Source organism: Phascolarctos cinereus, unplaced genomic scaffold (assembly GCF_003287225.1).
Source record: "Phascolarctos cinereus isolate Bilbo 61053 unplaced genomic scaffold, phaCin_HiC Scaffold_9;HRSCAF=440, whole genome shotgun sequence".
Classification (NCBI taxonomy): domain Eukaryota; kingdom Metazoa; phylum Chordata; class Mammalia; order Diprotodontia; family Phascolarctidae; genus Phascolarctos; species Phascolarctos cinereus.
In genome coordinates this window covers 16,828,601-16,850,373 of record NW_027556402.1, presented here as the reverse complement: position 1 = coordinate 16,850,373, position 21,773 = coordinate 16,828,601, and the positions used below count along the sequence as shown (strand labels likewise).

The following is a 21,773-nucleotide window of genomic DNA, read 5'->3' as shown; positions in this document are numbered from 1 at the left end:
TGTGGCTAGGTCTACACCAAGAAATGAATATGGGATGTGGCAAAAGATAATGAGAAAAATCAGGAGGAGAATAGATATGTAGAGTAAACTAATATTTCTTTTTGGCTTTTTTTTTAAGGGAATTGGGGTTAAGTGACTTGCCCAGGGTCACACAGCTAGTAAGTGTCAAGTGTTTGGTTTGAGGCTGGATTTGAACTCATGGCCAGTGCTCTATCTCCTGCACCACCTAGCTGCCCTTGTAAACTAATATTTGAAAAGGAAAAATAGTATCTCTCTCCCCACCCCTGCCATTACTTTTTGTCCTGATCTGTGATTTCTTTCTTATAAGAAACTCCCAGGAAAAAAAACTTTCTACCATAGCAGAAAGAAAACCCTTTAAAAAATTAATTTTAGAGAGTTGCCTGAAGGCGCTAGGAAGTTAATGACTTGACCAGAGTTACAAAGTCAATGTGTCAGAAACAGACTTGAACACAGGTCTTCCTGACTTGATGCTTAGCTTTCTACTCACTGTATGCTTCCCCACGTTAGTACATTAATATAGCTGGTAGGATAAAATGCATGAAGACTTCTTGGATGAGAAAAGAAGAGGGTATGAGGAGTCCTCAAGAAGAGAGGTGGATGAGATAAAATTCCTTTGCCTTTAAGGTAATTAAAGAGTTTGGATGGAGCATTGGGAGTTGCTTATGCAAGTAGGAATAAGAGTTGAGTCAAGTTAGTAGAAAAAGAAGCTTTTGCAGTAGCATGAAGCAACCCCCGGAGCAGGGAAGGAGTGAGACAAGGCCTTACAATGAAGTTGGGGGACAGAGTAGACACATCATAAAGGTGAGGTCTTGATAGAAACTTCCACTGATGAGAAGTAAGTGGTCAGATCCCAGGAAGGTGCAGCTCAGAGTACAATCTGTACCAGAAGGGAGGATGGCATGAGAGCAGAAGGGTTAATCAATGATAGTTCATATTATTTTAGTTAATATCTTTTCATGCTTCTTTGTATTTTTCATATTCACTATTTTTCATAGCGCAGTAATATTTCATCATAGCAGCAAAGAATTAGAAACAGAGTAAGTACCCATCAATTGGGAAATGGCAGAACCCATTGTTGAGTACAGCAGTGTAAATGGTGGGGAGGAGGAAGAGGCAGGGAGGGAGGAAGGCAATCAAACCAAATTCTATTGGCCATATTGGTGGTGAAGCTTTCTCCTGAAGAAGATAGGAGAAAATATGTCTCCCTCCCTTAGCTGCAGAGGTGGGGAGCTATGGATGTGGAACATTGCATACACTGTTTGACAGCTGATGTGCTGGTCAGTATTTCTGAACTGCTTTTCCCCCCTTTCTTAAATTTTTGTTCTTTAGTATAAATATCTTGGTGTATATGGGACCTTTCTTTCTACTTTGATCTCTTAAAGGTATATATCTAGCAGTGAGATCTCAGAGTCAAAGGATGTTGATTTAAAAACTAAATTTGTATTGATAGCCTTCATTTTCACATCACCTACATTTTCCAATATGTGTCAATACATTGTCAATTCCTTTCACTCTGAACCACTGCTTATTAAATTAAGAAGTTCAATAAAACTAACCGACACATTGAAAAAGTCTGACATTTTACACACCCATTCTCCACATCTCCTAGGTCTTCTTTTAGGCCACGCTTTAATTCACAGCATTTGGTTTCAGATATTTTCTTCTTGTTGCCTCCATTGATATCGTTGTAGTCATCCTACGTATTATTTTCCTGGTTCTGCTTATTCATTTTGCATCAGTTCATGTGTCTTCCCATGGTTCTCTGTATTCATCACATTCATCTTTTCTTACAGCACAGTAATATTCCACTACATTCATGTACCATACCTTGTTTGCTTGCATTTCTTTGCACTACAGAAAGTGCTGCTCTAAATATTTTGGTGTTACATGGTCCTTTTCTTTTTTATCATTGATGTCCTTCCTAGAATCACAGAGAGACTTAGAAGGGAGCTTAGAGGCCATAGAGTCTAATATTTCCTTTCTTAGATAAAGACCGTGGTCAATGACAGTGACTTAACCAAAGTCACATAGCTGGCAAGTGGCTGATTTGAACCCAGGCTTTCCTAACCCCATCTCCCATGTTCTCGACATTCAAGCCTCCTTGAGATAAATACCTAGCAGTGGAATCTCTGCATCAAAAGATAATAATATGTTAGTGATTTTTTTGCACAATACAAAAAAAGACAGTATTATGTGTTTGTTTTTCTACATATTTAGTGCTAGATTAGTCACATTACTGAGGGGATACTTTCCTTTAGTACTTGACAAAATAATAATGAAATTCATTTGGAAGAACAAAAGACCTAGAATCTCTAGGGAGATGAGAAAAAGAATGAATAAGAGGAGCATTATATTAACAGACCTCAAAGTGTACTCATTATAAAACATTAGTCACCAAAATGACTAGCCCTTGGTAAGCAAGCCACAAATAAGTGGAGCCAATTAAATAAGCAAGAAGTTAAAACAAGTGAAAAAAATACCCCAGTGTTTTATAAACTCAAGAACAGAAATTACATTGGAAAGACATCCTTTTTGATAGGAACTACTGGGAAAACTGGAAAGCAGTTTGGCACGAATTAGGTCTAGAGCAATGTCTTGTGCACAAGCTTGTACTTAAGCCCAAAACTGCTACACGACCTACCTATGAAAGATCACGGCATTAGAAATTTAGAAAATATGGCTATCTAGCACCTTTCAGAAGTATATCTGTGGCAATAATTCTGAACTAAACAAGGCATGAAGGAGATCATAGCAGGTAAATGAGAGAATGGTTACTTAAAATTGAAGCACTTACAAAAATAAGATCAATGAAAATAGAAATGGAGAGAAACTATAAAGTAGAAACAATATTAGCTTCAAATATCATGGATAAAAAATTTGATATCCAAAATATACTGGATATTTACACAAATATATAGTAGCAGGAGCCTTTCTTCAATGGATTAGTGGCCAAAGGATATGAATAAATAATTTTCAAAAGAAATGTAACCTACAAATGATTGATTGAAAGCACACTCAGAATCACTTACAGCCAGAGAAATACAAATTAAAATAACTCTCACATTTCACCTAACACCATGCAAACTGGCAAAAATAACCCAAAAAATGGGCTAGCTAGTCTATGTTCCAGGCAGATCAGGGTACTCTGGGTCAAGCTATGTGGTCATGCCACTGCTTTCCATGTCTCTTTAGAATCATTCAAGGAAAGTGATTAAGTTATCTATACCTTTTGATCCAGCAATCTCCGTGTAGGGTATATCTCTCCAGGAAGTCAGAGACAGAAACAGAGGTCCAATATGTATTAAAATATTCACAGAAGCTCTCTTTGGGTTAGCAAAGAATTGGAAACAAAGTAGGTACCCATTGATTGAGAAATAGCTTTTAAAACTGTTATATAAATGTAACAGAATGTTATTACACAATAAGAAATTATGAATAAGAGGAATTTAGGGAAGCATTGAGAAGGTTTGTATGAGCCAAATCAGCGTAAGATAAATAGAACCAGGGGACCAATAAAAAATGACTACAACACTGTAAAGTACAAAATCACTAAAAGGAAGTTGAAACCAATAAAAGTCTTGGATAATGAGGGCAGAATAATGCTGACATTGTCGTTTGCTGCCACTGTTGTCAGATATTTCTGTTTCATTAATTTTATTTGTCATAAAGAATGGTCTCAACTTGAGGGGATCAGGGAAGAAATCACTCATATAAAGACAAGAGACATCAAGAAAATATTTTTTCACTACCCCTCAGCCCCCAAAAAATGAAGCAAGCATTTTAATTAACTTCAAACTCAATGTGGCAAACAAAAAGCTAATGAAATCTCAGGATGTATTGAGATGAATAGCCTCCAGGAATAGGGAAGTGATGGACACACTATACTTTACCTTCAGACTTCATCCAGAGATTTTGTGTTCTGTTCTTGATGAAATAGTTTAAGAAGAAAATCTTTAAGTGACCAGGAAGGTGAGTTGCCTTGAGATGGCTAGGTGGCATAATGGTTAGCATGATGGCCCGGAGTCAGGAAGACCTCAGTTCAAATATGGCCTTAGACACTTATCTATATAACCCTAGGCAAGTCACTTAATCTCTGTTTGCCTCAGTTTCTTCAACTGTAAAATGGAAACTGTGATAATCAGGTTAAGTAACTTGCCTAGGGTCATATACTGTCTAATACTGCAATTGAATTCAGGTCTTCTTGACTCCAAACCCAGGGCTCTATCTACTGAACCACCTACCTGCCTTGATATTGGGATAAACTTCTAATTTCTGACTTCCTGCAGTCATTTCATTTTGCCTTTACATGTGTGAGCATAGTTGAGTCCTTTCTGAACCTGGAGTCAACTGAGACCTAGAATCCAATGTTCCCTCTAAAACTCACTGCCCTTTAACCAAAGGTTAACATGGTCAGTTTGTACAATAGAAGGGGCCATAAGGTGACTTGGGGCAGGGTGTTTAACATCTATGAGCCTGTTCCTTCATCTGTAAAATGGGGGTCTTTAGTAACATGTAGCATCTACCTCACAGGATTGTTGTAAGAATCAAATGAGATAATGAATGTGACCTTAAAGGTGCTCTGAGATCTTCTAAGAGGCTTCACCTCTAGCTATTTAAGCTGAAATTGGTGTGCTTCAATGGGATTTGGGGAGGTACCTTAAACTTGGTACTATTTTGCCCAATGGAAGAATCAAACCATTTCAGTGTCTTGTAAGAGGGAGAAGTGACACACCAGATGTGTTTGTGTGTGTGTGTGTGTGTGTGTGTGTGTGTGTGTGTGTGTGTTATGAGGTAGGACACAGACTGTTTTGGCAGAATCATCCATGACCCATACCTTTGTTTCTTCAGTGTTCAGTAACTTGTGGTGAAGGAACAGAGACAAGACAAGTGATCTGCAAGACTGGAGACCAATGTAATGGCGAAAAACCCATCTCAGTGAGAGTCTGTAAGCTTGCTGCTTGTAATGGTATGTGTAACATTAAAATATTTTGTTGTATTGATAAGGGTTAGTGTACAGCCTAAATAAAAGTTTCCATTCAGTGCAAGGACAAGGGTTTTTATTAGCTTACTGGTGCCAACCACATAATACTCTATCAAAATCAGTCTGAGAAGTTTATTTGCAAGGTTTATATCTTCGCCAATCCCTATATGAGTTAGTGAATATGGATGCAAAAGAGTGGCATCATCCCAGTTTGCTGGTGGTCCTGTAGGCTTGCGTCATCTATTTTTAACTTAGTCTGTTCTTGTTGAGCTGTGGGGCTTTCTGCTCAATGTATTGTCTGAATGCTGAGAACACTGTGGAAGGTTACTACGATCAGTGTGTAATGTGTCAGATTTGGAAATCTGTCAATGAAACTGACTGTGGGGATAGTAAAGGTGCCTGTGAATCCCTCTATGTAGCAACACTACCCTGCATCTGCTTCCATTTTTACTGTGTTGGATTTTCATCCTGTTGGTGGGAAAGTCATTAACAAGTCCCTGACAATATTCCTGTGCAAGGGATAACAAGATCCCATGCATCTTGCTGTTCAGTCATTCACTCGTGTCTGGTCCTTCAGAATGCCAGGGTCCTTCTGTCTTCCACTATCTCCTAGATTTGAACTCAGGTCTTCCTGATGCCAAGCACGGTGCTCTCCATGGTGCCACCTTGCTGCCCAGAGCCTCTCCTGTGCAAATGTAAAAGGAGATGAGCAATTATATTTATGGTTCAGATTTGGTGATATGCTCATTGAACCAATGGTGACATTTTAAATCTGTTAGTTCATCTTCATTCCTTATCATATACTGTAAGGAGAAGATTGATTGGTTATCTTTCCAGGTGGACCTTATGGGACCTTATAAAACATTTGTAGAAGCTTTCAATATATACATAGGTGTATATATAAAGAAATAGGTACCTCTTTCTATAGCTATGTGTATGCATTTTCCTTGTTTCATTAAATGAGAACTTTGAAATGTACAGCTTTTCTCATGTAAAAAAAAATCCTCCCTATGAAGCTAAAGCATTTTTCTTTTTTTTTTAACCAAAACCTGCATTCCCTTAAGGAATGGATCTGCAATATGCTTCTCTACACCTCTTTCCCAATGTATACTTTATAACCACATGTTGTTCTTTATCTACATTGCCTTTTTCCAATGACTGAAAAGTTTAATGATTTTGCTATATTAAAAACCCCTTTGTTTCCTTTGTAGATATTATTATCCAGATGAAAATTTTTGTTTCTGAAGAAAATACTTGGATAAATCAATTGTGATGATTGTCACCAATTCTTTGAATTTATAAATCCTGATCAGAGCTAGTAGTTAGGATTATCCTTGGGCTATGTATCTAGGCTACTGGCATTCTAATCCTACCTGACCAATGTGTTCTTCTCTTGACTTCCTTCCTTCCTTTTTTCCTTCCTTCCATGTGCCTATCTTTCCCTGTCTCCCTCCATCTACTTTCCTGTCTCTTTCTTAGACCTGCCAAATGGTACCCAATAGCATTGCTTAGCCTCATTGGTAGGACTCTGGGCTAAAGGATTTGTCTGCCCCTGACCTAAAGTACCTTCACTTGCTGAGCAATGTTTTCTGTCTTTTTTAAAATAAGTGGGTAAAGGCAATCTCTTGTGGTGGTTTTTCCTTTGCTAGTTCAGAAAGTTTTTAGGAGAGAAAATATTTTGAGCAGATTTCATTTTAACATATACTATTGTATAGACATGAAGGAACACCAGGGGGAGTCAGAGTGCATCAATATTTAGTGGTGTTCTGAAATATTTTTACTTGAAAAATGTATGCTTGAAATGCTAGTTCAACGGAACATTTTCAAAGCTGCAGATCAATTTTCAGAGTCAGAAGTTATAAATCTTATTATTTTAGTAAAAAAAAAACCTTTTCCCTTTTGTCTTTTAAAAAAAATTGAGTTTGAGAGTTGGAAGGGATTTTAAATATCCGTCATTACTGGTAGCATACCAAATGCCTTAGGAATCACTCTTTACCAATCCAGACAGCTCCATCCAATGAATGGAGAATACTGTGATTTTGTACTCTTTTGTCTTCCAGTAAATATGTTGTCATCATCTCACTTCAACATAATTCAGGTACTCTTTAACCAAAGTTCCCATGTTTACTTTGTACAATAGAGGAAGTGGTATCATGGAAGTATGTTAATGAGCAACAAATTCCAGGCTCAAATGTAGTCCATGTGGAAAAAAAAATCTCCCTCCCGACTCCCCATTCAAAATCCAAGCTTGGTCTTGTCTAGGAGACCTCGGAAAGACCATAGCTTTTTAAGGAGAAAGTGAGATGAGATAAACAATAGTTATCACTACCTCAGATAACCACTGGAAGCTATCAGCTCCATACATCCATTTCTCAGTCTCTGCTGTTGAAAAAGGCTGAAATTCGTTGTTCTCAAAGAGATAGGATGATAGCCTTACATCTGGAAGGGACCCCAGAGGCCATCTGGTCCAGTCTCCTTATCCAACAGAAGAAGCAGCTGAGGCTGAATTAAGTGCCTCGGGCACACAGAAACTAACTATCAGAGCTCAGATTTCAGCTCCGGTTCTCTGATCCCCAAGCCAGCGTTCTTTCCACTGTTGTTTGGTTGGGTCGGTCATATCTGACTTGGTGATCCTGTTTGGAGTTTTCTGGCAGAGATACTGGAGGGGTTGGCTACTTCCTTCTCCAGCTCATTTTACAGATGAGGAAACCGAGGCAAACAGGATTATGAAACTTTCCCAGGGTCACACAGCCAATACATGTCTGAGGCCAGATTTGAACTCAGGAAGATGAGTCTTCCTGACTTTGGGCCTGGTGGTCTGTTCACTGCATCACCTAGCTGCCCCCTCTTTCTACTGTGCTGTGCTACAAAAATGCCATTTTAATTGCTGTTTCTTAACTTCTTGATCTGTACTAATTCTCATCAGATAAACAAACACAAACTAAGTTCCCCTATAGGTTTCCTTTTTGAAAAAATTCTCTCCAGACATTCCTTTTCCTTCACCCTCAGCAGGTCCTTAAGCTAGATGGAGATCTATGTATCCTACCTTAGACAACATTACATTATCCACAGGCTATCGGACTTTGGGCTAGAAGGAATCTTTGATGTCCATGCTTATTATTTTAAAGATGTCTTTATAGTATCTTTATAGCTTAACAGCTGGAAAAGGCCATAGAGATCACAAATCTGCAGGAAAAAAATTAACTGGAAAAAAATCTGGTGACAAGAGATTATCTTATTTAAAAGTGTGGGCAAAACAATATGATTCAGTTCAGTTTATTTCAAACAACACTAATCAGACACCTACTTTATGGCAGTCTTTCCTCTGGCAAAAAAATAAATAATACTTACTCCAAGCAGCTGAATTTTAGTAAGAGAAGAAGGGATGCAATATGAACATAAGTAAAAAATGCAGAATACATGCAAGGTAAAAAGTGAAAGGTTTCAGAAAATAAAAATATTTTCAGTTGCTGTACATGAGTCATTCCCAAGATTGTTTGGGCTACTCCAAAGTGTTCTCCAATGACCTCATGTGTTATTATGAAATGTCTATCCATACATATCTGTGAACTTTTGTATGTGTGTGCGTATGTGTATACATGTATTAAACTAAACACTCCAGCATTTAGTTTAGTATTTACATATGAAATACCAGTATTTGGTATATGTTGAATATTTTAGTAACCAGTAGACTTTTTTAAAGCACCTACTATGTGCTAGGCACTATGCTAAGCTCTAGAGACACAGAAAGAGGCAAAAGACAATCCCTGCCCTCAAAGAGAGACAATATGCAAAAAACAAAAAACAAAAAAAAACAAAAACAAAACTACACAAAGCAAGCTTTATACAAGATAAATAGGAAGAAATTAACAGAGGGAAGGAATTGTAATGCACACACTCAGATGTGTGTGTGTGTGTGTGTGTATGTGTATGTGTGTGGATCAAACGCTATGAATCACTGTCTGTCATTTATGAAACCTCACTCCTCTCTTCTTGTTCTCTTTTGAACTGTGGGAAGTAGAATCATAGCACAGATCTTGAACAAATGAGGAAACTTGAGGCCCCTGGTGTTAAGTGTCTTGACCAACGGTCATAAGTGTCAGAGGTACAAATAAAACCACATTGCTCTGACTCGATCACCATGTATTTCACTACTTCCACAATAGTATGGATTTATTTATATATAATAGGTTTTTCTTAAGGGTGTGGGTGTCACCCACAACCAGATTGTACACCGAACGGAGAGGCATGAAATAACTTATGACATGGGCCAGGCGGAGTAGAATTACTGACTCAGTTTATTCATCTGAGGGCACAGAATATATAGGGAAGATCTAGCCTAACTTCAAAGAGTCCTCCCCGTGAGATACTCCCCAGAACATCTGCTGAGGATGTAACAATCATGAATTTCCTCCTTATCAGGGTTCCTAGATTGGGCTGTAGATTCCAAGGTTTTCCCAGGCGCCTAGGCGCCACCTGCATAGAGCAGTAAATATGTAAACCTAAGGTTCAAAGAGAGAGAAGGGATGTCTCAGAGACCTCTTTATCAGGAAGGAATTGGGGAGCCGTACCACTTAATCCCTGAGCCCTTTGGGGTAAAGCCTGAGCAGAGGTCAAACTCTGCCTTGGATCTTAAACCCTTATCAGACTCTTAAGATCAGCCCTCAACAACTTCCTCCCTTCTCGAATTAGCAAGGAGCTTGAGGTGATGAACATCCGTTCCCAACACTGTGATCCTTGATTTAATTAAGGTAACAATGCAGGGGACAATAAAACATAATATGATGAATAATATTGCCCAAGACAATGCATGAAGTAACAAGGCAGGTAAATTGTTAAATATATTGGTCTCACTTAATTTTTTCAGGATCTCTACAGCCAGATTTTTTGGGTTAATCCCCGGGGAGTGACTATCTACAATCACCTGGGTGATATTAGCAAGAAAAGACAAATCAGCAGAAAGGTTACTATTATGCCAAACACCTTCTAAATGATTCTTAACCATGTTCCAATTTACAATGCTAGAATTATATGGAAAAGGAGTAACACATACCATAGTAAAGCGATAATCACATTTTAAAGTAGCTCTAAATTCTATTTCTGCAACTTCATCCCCAATAAATTCCACAGCATCTTTTAATGCATCCAATTTTCTCTCAAAATCTAAATCAATTTCCTTTTGTGTGTGAAGTGCCAATGACACATTCCTAGCCAATGCTTCAGTGTATTGTGCATCATGCACTTGCTGTGTAAATGTATGAAATGTTACTGCAGATGCAACAAGGGATGAGATAAGTGATACCAGGGACACAACTCCCCAAACGACACATTGGACACATCTCTTTTTTCTAACAGAAATCTCTCGATTAAGATAGTACAATGTTTGATCAGCAGGAGCTAAAAACCATCCCTCCTGTACTTGAGTAGGAAATATAGAATATTTAGGTCTTTCTAATATCATAGCTACAAATTCCCAAGTTCCATGTGCATAATATAAGCATCTATTTACTACACAATTTTTGTATACAATTTTATAATACCCATCAGGTGTCAGTGTGATGTTGGGTCTTCCCAAAAGAAATGCTTGATGCCTGGGTAAACAGGCAACTAGCTTTGTTCTATTATAAAAAAGAACAATATCAGGTTTAAAGGGAGTGGCAGAATGTAAGTATATAGGATCAAATGCTGCCATTGCTAACCAAAGTTTTTCCTGATGTACACCATTCTTATTGATAATTCCTGGCATAATCCACCCCTGTCTTGCACCCTCAATATCATGATCTAATTTATTCCATATTTCAAATTTTTCCCACTTGTAATTAGCTACACCCCTATACTGAGTATGACATTTTACCCAAGGTGGAATTTTATGCCATGCTGACGATACAGAGATATTGGAACAATCTGGCCAGGGAGAAAGATGAGCTGGCCCTTTCACAGATCTAGTAGTTTCCATACCAAACATAGATATATTCCAAACTATTCCCCTAGGAACAAATTGAGCAGTGAGTGATATTTTCTAACTTAACACAATAATCTATAAAGTCTACATTAATTCCAAAACATATTGGGGGTGTGCCAGTTTTGCCTTTAAAATTGTATCCTAAAACATCCTTCATCTCTAAGTCTTTAATTCTCCAATCCCTTTGTCCAAAAATTTCTGCTGCTTGTCCTGCAGGTATAATGTCAATAACTGGATCATCCCAGTGAGTAGTCTCGGCCACGGGGGGTTGTTAATGTATGACCAAAGCTGTAAAGTCTTTGCTTCAATAGTCATTGTTTGTAACAGCATCATCAGTTGCAGCAGCCATCCTGCCGAGCTTGCTCCTCGCCGTCGCCTCCGGCGCTGCTTCTGTTTTCTTATGTCCTTTTTCCTCTTTGGTATTTGAAGTTTCTGAAACCTCCGGGTCATCTCTGAGACAGATTCTGATGTTACGTTCAGGGATCCATATTGGTCCTTCTGCACCATCTGGAAAGACAGAAGCATACCCTCGTCCCCAGGTCAATAATCTATCTGGTCCAAACCAATGATTGGTTTTTGGGTCCTTCCACATGACTCTTTTTTGAGTCTTTTGTTCCTCATAATTACTCCCCTTATGTAATCTAAAGTGTTTTTCAGCTGGGGTACAGCCTTCTCTATCAGGAGTAAGAAAATTTAAAGCATATACTGCTTGAGCCAATTGTCTTCGTGGCCTACCCCTGGCTTCTCCCCCCTTTTGCTTTTGAAGAAATGTTTTAAGAGATCTATTTTTCCTTTCCACAATTGCTTGACCGGTAGGATTATGAGGAATTCCGGTAATGTGGTGAATATGAAACGTAAGACAGAACATACGAAATGCATGAGAAACATAAGCAGGGCCATTATCAGTTTTTAAAACTGAGGGCACACCAGAAATAGAAAAGCAATGAAGCATATGATCTATGACATTTTGTACTGCTTCCCCTGCTTGTGCAGTAGCCATAGTGAAGGAAGAATAAGTATCACTGTTACATGAATAAATTGTAACTTTGCAAAACTGCTGTAATGAGTAACATCCATTTGCCAAATTTCTCCTGAATATAATCCGCGTGGATTAACAGCCATTTTATATGGTGTGGGTATATAAGGAAGACATTTACAGCAGGATTTTACTATCTGTCGAGCCTGTTCTCTAGTAATCCCAAATTGTTTCCTTAACATAGAGGCAGACTGATGAAATTTGTCATGTGATTCCTTAGCTTCCTCAACAGACAACATTAACAGGGTTGGTCTAGTGAGGTCATCAGCTATCTGATTCCCATGTGTAATAGGTCCTGGAAGCTCCGTATGTGAAGGAACATGTGTACAATATACTGGGGAAGTTCGTTCCCGAATAGTTTTTTGTAACATCATAAAAAGTTGCAATATATTATAATTAGATGACACTTTAATTTGAGCAGTTTCTATGTTATTAACCATTCCTACTGCATATTTACTGTCTGAAAATATATTAAGAGGACCAGAATATCTTTGTAGTACTAATATTATAGCATAAATTTCATTTTGTTGTGTAGAATCAAATGGTGTATGTGCTGCATATCTCTCATCAGGGGGAATAAAATATGTTGAAATGTGATGAGAGGAAGCATCAGTAAAGGCACAGAGTGCTCCCACTATGGGATCCTTTTGCACTATCGTGTTAATAATCCACTGATGTTTCCTGGCAAATTATAAAATTGGGTATTGGTATGTATTATCTATTTCCCCTTGAAAAATAGTAAGAAGCACCTGCCAAGAATGGTCTTGACTGAGCAATTCCTCTATTTGTTTTTTATCATAAGGTTGATGTATAATACTAGGGGCATTTCCAACTAATTGTAATATTCTTTTGCAGGCTTTCTTAGCCAAGTCTGCTACCATAGAAGGATATGTTTGAAGGGTATATTTTGGCTGTGAAGGCCGAAAAACCCACTCCAGTAACTTGTCTTTCTGATGTATACATCCAAAAGGTATATCTGGGGTATCTAATATTGTAACTTCTAAAGGCACACCAGATTCTATGCGATGAGCCATTGCAGTTTCAATTGATTCTTGTATTTTTTCTAATTGCTGTTTTGCTTTTGTAGTAAGTGTTCTAGGAGATGTAGGATCAGGGTCTCTAAGAATATCATATAGATCCTTTAATTCATGAGTCCCTATTTTTAAATAAGATCTGATCCAATTAATGTCTCCTAGGAGTTTCTGAAAATCATTTAATGTTTTTAGTTTATCTTGTCTAATACATATCTTTTGAGGCTGAATTTCTTTCATCCCTACTAATTGTCCTAAGTAGAGTAAGGAGGTGCCTTTTGAATCTTTTCAGGTGCAATCTCTAACCCATGATCTCTAAGAGCGGTAAACATGTCCCCCATAATACTAGCTAATTGCTCTTTTTGTGGATGAGCACAAAGGATGTCATCCATATAATGAATTATGTATGCTTGGGGGTATTTTTTCCTGATGGGATCTATAGCATCTGCTACGTATTGCTGACACATGGTGGGGCTATTCTTCATCCCTTGAGGAAGCACCTTCCACTGATATCTTTGGTAAGGTTGTTTCAAATTTTCTGATGGTAATGAGAATGCAAAGTATTTACAATCTTCTGCTCTAAGAGGTATAGTATAAAAACAATCTTTTAAATCAATTACCCACAAAGGCCAGTCTGCCGGGATTGCAATCGGAGAAGGCAGCCCTGGCTGTAAGGTTCCCATAGTTATCATACGAGCATTAACTTGTCTGAGATCTGTTAACATTCTCCATTTGCCTGATTTTTTCTTAATAGCAAATATAGGAGAATTCCATGGACTAGTGGAAAATTCTATATGACCTGCTGCCAATTGTCTGGTTATAATATCTCGAAGAGCCTTAATTTTTTCTAGACTAAGGGGCCACTGGTCCACCCATATGGGGGCCCTTCTTTCCATGTTATCTTAGGAACCTGTACTGTTCTTTTCTTTTCGACCGTGACCCCTACTAAAAATTTTTGCTACTTACAGTAACATTCATATGTTTCAATAAATCTCTTCCCCAGAGGCAGTATGGAAGGTGTGGCAATACATATGGTCTAAATCTCCCTTGCTGCCCCTCCACTCTCCAAGTAAGCCATGCTGCTTTGTGCAGGAGCGGCTATTTCTCCTATTCCCTGTAACATCACATTTCCTTGATCTAGTGGCCAGTTCTAGGCCAAGCCCGTAAGGTGACAACTGACTTATCAGCTCCAGTGTCTATTAACCCTTCAAATTCTTTTCCTTGTATCTCTATTTTTAGAGTTGGTCTGGCATCTGTGATAGTTCTATGCCAAAACAGTCCTGTGCTACCAAATCCTTCTGTCCCCCTTACCTTTTTTGTCATATTCCCCAGTTTTTTATAATCCATTACAATCATTTGTGCTATTCTTTCCCCTTTTTGAATGACAAAACGACAACGAGGAAAAGCATAAACCATAACCTCAATTTCTCCAGTGTAATCAGAGTCCACCACTCCAGGAATGACCATGAGTCCCCTAAGTGTCTGGGAACTACGGCCTAAGATTAAACCCACCATCCCTGGGGGTAATGGACCATGTACTCCAGTGGGAATACGTACAACTTCATCTCCAATGTTTTTATCAAGAGTGGAACTTAAATCTAATCCGGCACTACCTGGGGTGGCATGAATAAGGTCTAATATTGTGAGTCTTGTGGGCGGGGAGCAGGGACTGGTTGAATCAATGACAGCGCTGCTCCTATTGTTTGGCGGGCGGAGCGGGCCCCTCCGGGGGTTTAAAGGCTGTCCATTAACATCTGAAGTAGATCTACATAATGAAGCCCAATGATTTCCTCTTTGACACCTAGGACAAGGAGTAGTAGGGGGCTGAGACGGTGTCTTCCTAAGATCCCTACAATCCTTTTTTATATGGCCAGGCCTTCCACAATTAAAACATTTTAACCTTCTCAGGTCCCTCTGATTGTTAGGAAAGGCAGCTGCTAGCATTTCTGCTTGGGCTGCTGCCATAGCCTGTACCTGAAATTGCGTGGTCCCTACACTCTCACACCGCTGAATCATTTCTGTAATATCCATATTGGACTTGCCGCCTTGTAAGGCTTTTTTACAATCAGCATTAGCATTTTCACTGGCCAATTTTTGAAGGAGTATTTCAGCTGCTTTTGAATCAGAAATGCTCCTTTGTATGGCTTGCGTAAGTCGGGCTACAAAATCTGGGAAAGTTTCTTGGGGGCCTTGCTTTATCTGAGTATACGAGGCTCCCCTATCTTGTTTCCCAGGAACCTTTAACCATGCTGCCCGTGCAGCTTTCGTAATTTGTTCATATGCTACAAGTGGATAATCTAGCTGTTGCTGCAGTGCAGTAAACATTCCTGTCCCTGTGAGCTGCTCCAAAGAAACAGGAATCAATGTTCTTGTATTGTATCCTGCCTGCTCTTGGCATTGCTCAATAAATTCTGATTTCCATATTAGATAATCTCCTGGCTCCAAACATGTTTTTGCTAATGAATACCAATCATATGGGGCCATGGCTGTATTAGCTATTGAATCTAATAAAGTTTGTACATAGGGACTGTTTGGCCCATATTGTACTGAGGCTTGTTTTAATTCTCTTAAAACTTTGAATTCAAAATTCCTATGTTCCCTAATCATCTGTCCAGGATTATCTGGATTCTCTTCTTCATATAGTGGAAACATCATGCTTTTTGGGATAGCTAATTTTAAGTCCATAGGCACTTCTTCCCCTCTGCTTTCTGCCCTTTGTATTGTCTCTTCTAACAAGCCCTTACATATTAACTTTCTCCCAGGCTGTTGTTTAACTGAAGGTAAATACACATCTTTCTGTTGCTTAGGGGAATGCACATTTCTCTGTTGTATAACAGAATACATCTTCCCTCTCCTTTCAACTATGCTCAATTGTTCCTCAAAGGCTTTATGCATTTCTTCTTCCTCATCTGTTCCTACCCCCTTATCTGCCCGTATCACTTTCTCAGCCACTAGTACTTTATCCGGGGCTAAGACATATTTTTAGCACATTCCACATTAAAAAGGTAGCAATCGAGAATGCACCAGGGCCCTCTTCTCTGTAATATTCTCTTAGTTGCTTTCCTACAATCTCCCATTTCTCTAAATCAATTGTCCCTTCTGGTGGAAACCATGGGCAGCATTTTTCTATAACTTCTAAAAATTCCTGTAACTGACTGTTTGGAATAACTAAACCTTTTTCTTTCACTATTTTCTTTAGTAATCTTAGATAATACTCTCTATCTCTTTTTCCACTTTGTACTTGACCCATACTTTTGATCTTAAGGGCGCCTCTTAAGATCGAAAGTATATATGTGGGCCTTTCCAAAGCGACACTATCTTATGCTCTAAATACCAAGCCTGTTTCTAAACTTTTTTCTAATCAATTTTTTTTTTTTAATTTTATAATCTCCCACGTAAGCCTGGTGATTTTTCCCCCTCTTAATCCTATTATTTCTATGGGGAAACCTGTAATGACCCTCGTTCCTTTTTACCTTAGTACCGCGGCGTTGAGCCACTTCAGGACCTTGTTTCCTGGTGTAGTGACCAGCAAGGATTTCTTTTTTCCTCCAGAGCGTGTTCAAGGAACAGACCTCCCTCTGACTTTTAGTCACTGTTCGACATGCCAAGGTGTCGCCTGCAACCAGATTGTACACCAAACGGAGAGGCGTGAAACAACTTATGACATGGGCCAGGCGGAGTAGAATTACTGACTCAGTTTATTCATCTGAGGGCACAGAATATATAGGGAAGATCTAGCCTAACTTCAAAGAGTCCTCCCCATGAGATACTCCCCAGAACATCTGCTGAGGATGTAACAATCATGAATTTCCTCCTTATCAGGGTTCCTAGATTGGGCTGTAGATTCCAAGGTTTTCCCAGGCGCCTAGGCGCCACCTGCATAGAGCAGTAAATATGTAAACCTAAGGTTCAAAGAGAGAGAAGGGATGTCTCAGAGACCTCTTTATCAGGAAGGAATTGGGGAGCTGTACCACTTAATCCCTGAGCCCTTTGGGGTGAAAGCCTGAGCAGAGGTCAAACTCTGCCTTGGATCTTAAACCCTTATCAGACTCTTAAGATCGGCCCTCAACATGTGGGGAGAGGACGGTTATTCAAAATTAACCCAAATTAAAATTACTACATGATAGAACCATCAAAAATACATTGAAATTAAATCTTTACTATGCTGTACAGTGGAAGAGGGGGTCTGAGATGAAGGATCATGACACCCTGACATACATAGTCTTCCTTGTATATCCTTAAAATTGGAAAGAAAAAAGAATAAATGCAAGAATTTTGTGGCTATTGTTTTAAAAGGCTTACAAAACCTCCTTAGCTCATTGCTGGATTAGTCACTAGTCTATTTGAAAATAGAGGTGACATCAATCACACTAAGACCAAATTGAATTCATTTGTTTTTAAGAGAAAATTTCTTTCCAGACATAGTTGGTTCATTTTCCCGAGTAGGTGCTTTTATAAAACTCAATGGGGCAGCTAGGTGGCCCAGCGGACAGAGCCTAGGGCCTAGAGTCAGGAAGATGCCTGAGTTCAAATTCGACTTTAGATACTTACTAGACCCTAGGAAAGCCACTTTAACCCTGTTTGCCTCAGTTGCCTCATCTTTGAAATGAGCCAGAGAAGGAACTGGCAAACCACGCCAGTATCTTTGCCAAGAAAACCCCCAATGTGGTCAAGAAGAGTCAGACATGACTGAAATTGACTGGATAACAGCATACAACTTGAGAGCATTAATATATCCATCTCAGAGTAAACACCTAACAAATGTTCATTGAATTGAATTGAATTGAACTTTTAATTAAGAAAGATCTTTTAATCAGGATGATGTTTTGAATAACTTTCAGTTGCTTCTTAAGTATATTTCCTTATCTATTTTATTTTATTTGTGTCATTTATGGTTCTTTTTACAAACCAAGCTACTAGAAATACATTTATGCCTATCCTTTGACTATACCTTCGTATAGATTACATGCATTCTTGCCAAGTTGGCTGTCAAATGGATCCTGTTTTTCCCAAAATTTCTATTAGACAATGAGTCATATATTGCTATTGAGAAGGGCCTCCAGGGGCTGAGTAGAAAGCTGAGGGAGTCAAAATAGAGCTTAGCCCTGGCGCTTATTAAACACCAACCTGAACTGTGTTTATCGTAGGCTGTTAAGCATATAAAAATACCCATCCTTGTGAATTGGTTCATAAATTCTTATGTATCACGATGAAAATCCCATTTGGTTAGTTCTTAGCATTGCTAGACTCACTTAAATCTTTTCTAATGTTTACTCAAACTCTCTGTCCTTTTCTGTTTTGTGTACAGATGAGCCATGCATGGGAGACAAGTCAATCTTTTGTCAAATGGAGGTGCTGGCACGGTATTGTTCTATTCCGGGTTATAACAAACTCTGCTGTGAGTCTTGCGGCAAGCGCGGCAGTACGCTTCCCCCACCATACCTTACAGATGCTGCTGAAACTAGTGATGGTGCAATTTATCACCCCAGTGACTTCCCTAGATCCTTAGTAATGCCAACACCTCTGACACCTTATCGGGTGGGGCCAACAGCCAAGAAGAAATCTCCGAGCAGGATGCCTTCCACTGAAGAGAACTCACGTGTATATATAGACAGTAAACCTAATGGTGCTAACATACCCCAGAGAAGAGCTCACCAACCGGAGGGCAAGACCTTGAGATCTGACCAAGGACTATCCTCACCTTCTACCAAAGGTCACAGTTTCGATTCCTCTTCTCAGGTGGCATCTCCTCCCGTGGCAATAAATGCGTCCTCAGGTGCTTTATCTCCAGTGAGAACCTCAAGGAAGAATGAGAAGTCAGCTGACAAGAGACATCCTTTAAGACCATCCACAGTGGAAAGATGAGAAACCTCATTTGGAAAGGGTAGAAACCATAGGAAATTCTGGACACCCCATGGTGCATATTGCTTTTGTTGAAAGCAGAACTCTCCACAGGTCATCAACTCATTCATTTTACATGTAAATGGAAGAGCAAAAAGTGCTGGTTCACTTTCTAACTGCTTTCATTATCCATTGTCTGATTAGCTTGAATTCGTTGGAAGAAAGCACCAAAGATTTTTAGCAGAAGTGAAAGTGAGTTGCTGAGTGTATCGGCCTTTCCCTTTCCCAGAAAAGGGTGGCTGCAACCAATTTTGCACGTCAGCTGATTTTTTATTCTTTAAAAAATCACTTGTAAAAAAATAAACCAGAGGTATGAAATGTTTACATGTCCACAAAATATTTTGGAAATGGAACAAGAGAATCCATAAGACTTGTATTCCTATTTATCTATATAACAGATATTATATGAGCAAATTTGCAGCTGTTATGTAAATACTGTATATTGCAAAATCAGTATTATTTTAAGAGATATGTTCTCAAACAATTGTTTACTCTATTACATTTCTAAATATTCAAGGTGCCAGCCATTGCGTACTGACAGCCTTATTGACGTTCCATGAATTGATTTTTAGAACAGCCCGTGATATAGGGGACCTCCAGTTTGATACGAATTGGAGAGAACTGGAAATGCAACGGGTTTGGTTGGGTCAACAATGTGATGCTTTAAAAAAAATTAAACATGAGATATAGAAATTCCAGTCCGAAATAGCATTGAAAGTCCATGGACAGTCACAGGCAATAGAGAAAGCTCTAAAAGCGGATGTTCCTGTGTGTAAGCCAAGCAGAGCTTGACCATCTCGGTCTCACCAAGCACTGTGTGAGTTTGGGTAGCCATGTGTCTTCCCATTTTTCATGCTTTTCCCAGGAAATCTAAACAGCATATGTTCTGAGGTCTGGAGAGTAGCCATCTGGGTCCTTGATAAACTGTGACATTCACAATGGGAAGAGGCACTTGTCTGACCCCCGCAAGTCGAGAAAAGCATCACTAGTCCAAAAGAGGCATTCATGTACGTTGCCAAGAGTACGTGGCAAAAGCAAGGCTTGGGAGAGAGAGGACATTTGAGAAAACTTCAGTTAAAAGATGAAATGGAGATATGGATTCAGAACAGTTTGTGATGGCACCCACCACCATTCGTCTAAGTGCAAATCCAATAACATATGAATAATTTGTGTCCATCATCACCTTTCCTACCAGAAAGTCAACCACACTAGCAAGCAAATGTAAAGTACATGTATATAGAATTCAGAACTGAAGATATTTATTAAAAGTTGATGTTTTCTTGATAGTATTTTTATGTAATAAATATTTACACTAATAGCAATGACATTGTGGTAAAAAATAGAGAGATCTAATTAGAGACATATGTTATACTGTATACCTAGAACAGAAATTTAAGCTAACTAAACTACTGTAGTTGAGTCCTTGAACTTAATTTGAGAAAAAAAAATCTTATGGTGATGACAAACATCCTACATTTTTAAAGTTAGTTAATCAAATTTTGATGAGACTCACCTTCAAAAAATAAAATAAAAAAAACCCATCAACCAAAAAGTGCTTCATCCTGTGACAACCTAAGACGAAAATACAGTTCAACAAACATAGCATAAAATGGGGCTATGACCTAGATTACGGTTGAATGAGTTGCATTTTGGAAAGTAAAAGAGAGAATGGAAAGTTTAAGAATTTTGATTTTCCAGATCAGCTGGTTGAGCAGAGATCCATCCCCCATCTATCAGTGCGGGCATACCTAATGTAAACTCGAATGTAGCTTGGTTAATACCAGAAAGACCAGGATGTGAAACGTGGCTCATGGTGCTCTTTCTCACATGGACTTTGTAAGCTAGCCCACTCAGCGTTAACTCAGTACCTCTCACAAACTGCTGCTGCTTTATGCAAGCCATCGGAAGGTCAAAGTAATTATTGAGCTGTAGATTTTGTTTTTTAAAGATCGTCCCTGAGCCTCAAACAGACCAATAAGATGTTTATTTTTTCCTCATGCTGGTCCAGAAACACAACTCTCTCTATGATGCTGAGGTGTCAGCATTTATCTATATACACAGGGGCATATGCAGGTCTATGTGGGCATACATGCCCCTCCAATGAAGATGTACATATTATTTCCATTCCAGATCTTTAGACTTTCTTTTGTACCGAGCTCAATTCCTTGTTCATAGAGTGTACACTACTGATGCTGTTGGTTGTATTGGGGAGCACGTAGCAATAAAGATGGTAACAAAATCCATTTCTTTCTGGATTGACTTAGATTTTTTTTACTTTAATTTTCTAAATTAGTATTTTTTAAAATGCATGGTTAGTTTTTCAGTCATCTCCTGCTCTTTGGGACCCTATTTGGAGTTTCTTGGCAAAGATACTGGAATGGTTTACCTTTCTTCTCTAGTTCACTTGACAGATGAGGAAACTGAGGCAAATAGAATTAAGTGACTTGTCCAGGATCATACAACTAGGAAGTGTCTGAAGCTGGATTTCAACTCACAATGATGAGTCTTCCTGATTCCTACCCCAATGCTCTATACAATATGCCAAGAATTTATTTTCTTTCCCTCCCTCCGATTGATAAAGGGAAACACAAAATGAGTCTCTTGTAACAAATTTACAAGCATTATATATCTAATTAGATTTCAGTCTTCGTATTCCACAAGTGAATTCATAGCAATTTAACTTTTCTTCCTGCAAAAAGGCTACCAAGTAACCACCTACTCACACCTTTTTAAAAGAGATTGAAATAAACAAGATTATAATTGCTCTTATAAGGACTTTGTGCTTTCAGATATGTTAATATTTTTTTACAGATGAGGAAATTGATAGGTTAAATGACTTAC

At 38.7% G+C, this 21,773-nt stretch overlaps 1 protein-coding gene across 1 annotated transcript in view; it reads left to right on the top strand.

Annotated features, from left to right (window-relative positions):
* The window catches only part of ADAMTS3 (ADAM metallopeptidase with thrombospondin type 1 motif 3), a 298,704-nt gene extending 277,529 nt beyond the window's left edge, over window positions 1–21,175 (top strand). The window contains exons 21-22 of the mRNA XM_020988493.2: window positions 4,870–4,987; window positions 18,340–21,175. Coding sequence (XP_020844152.1) covers window positions 4,870–4,987; window positions 18,340–18,896 — 675 coding nt within the window. The 3' untranslated portion in view covers window positions 18,897–21,175. The remainder of the gene's footprint in view (window positions 1–4,869; window positions 4,988–18,339) is intronic.
* Window positions 21,176–21,773: the final 598 nt, after the last annotated feature.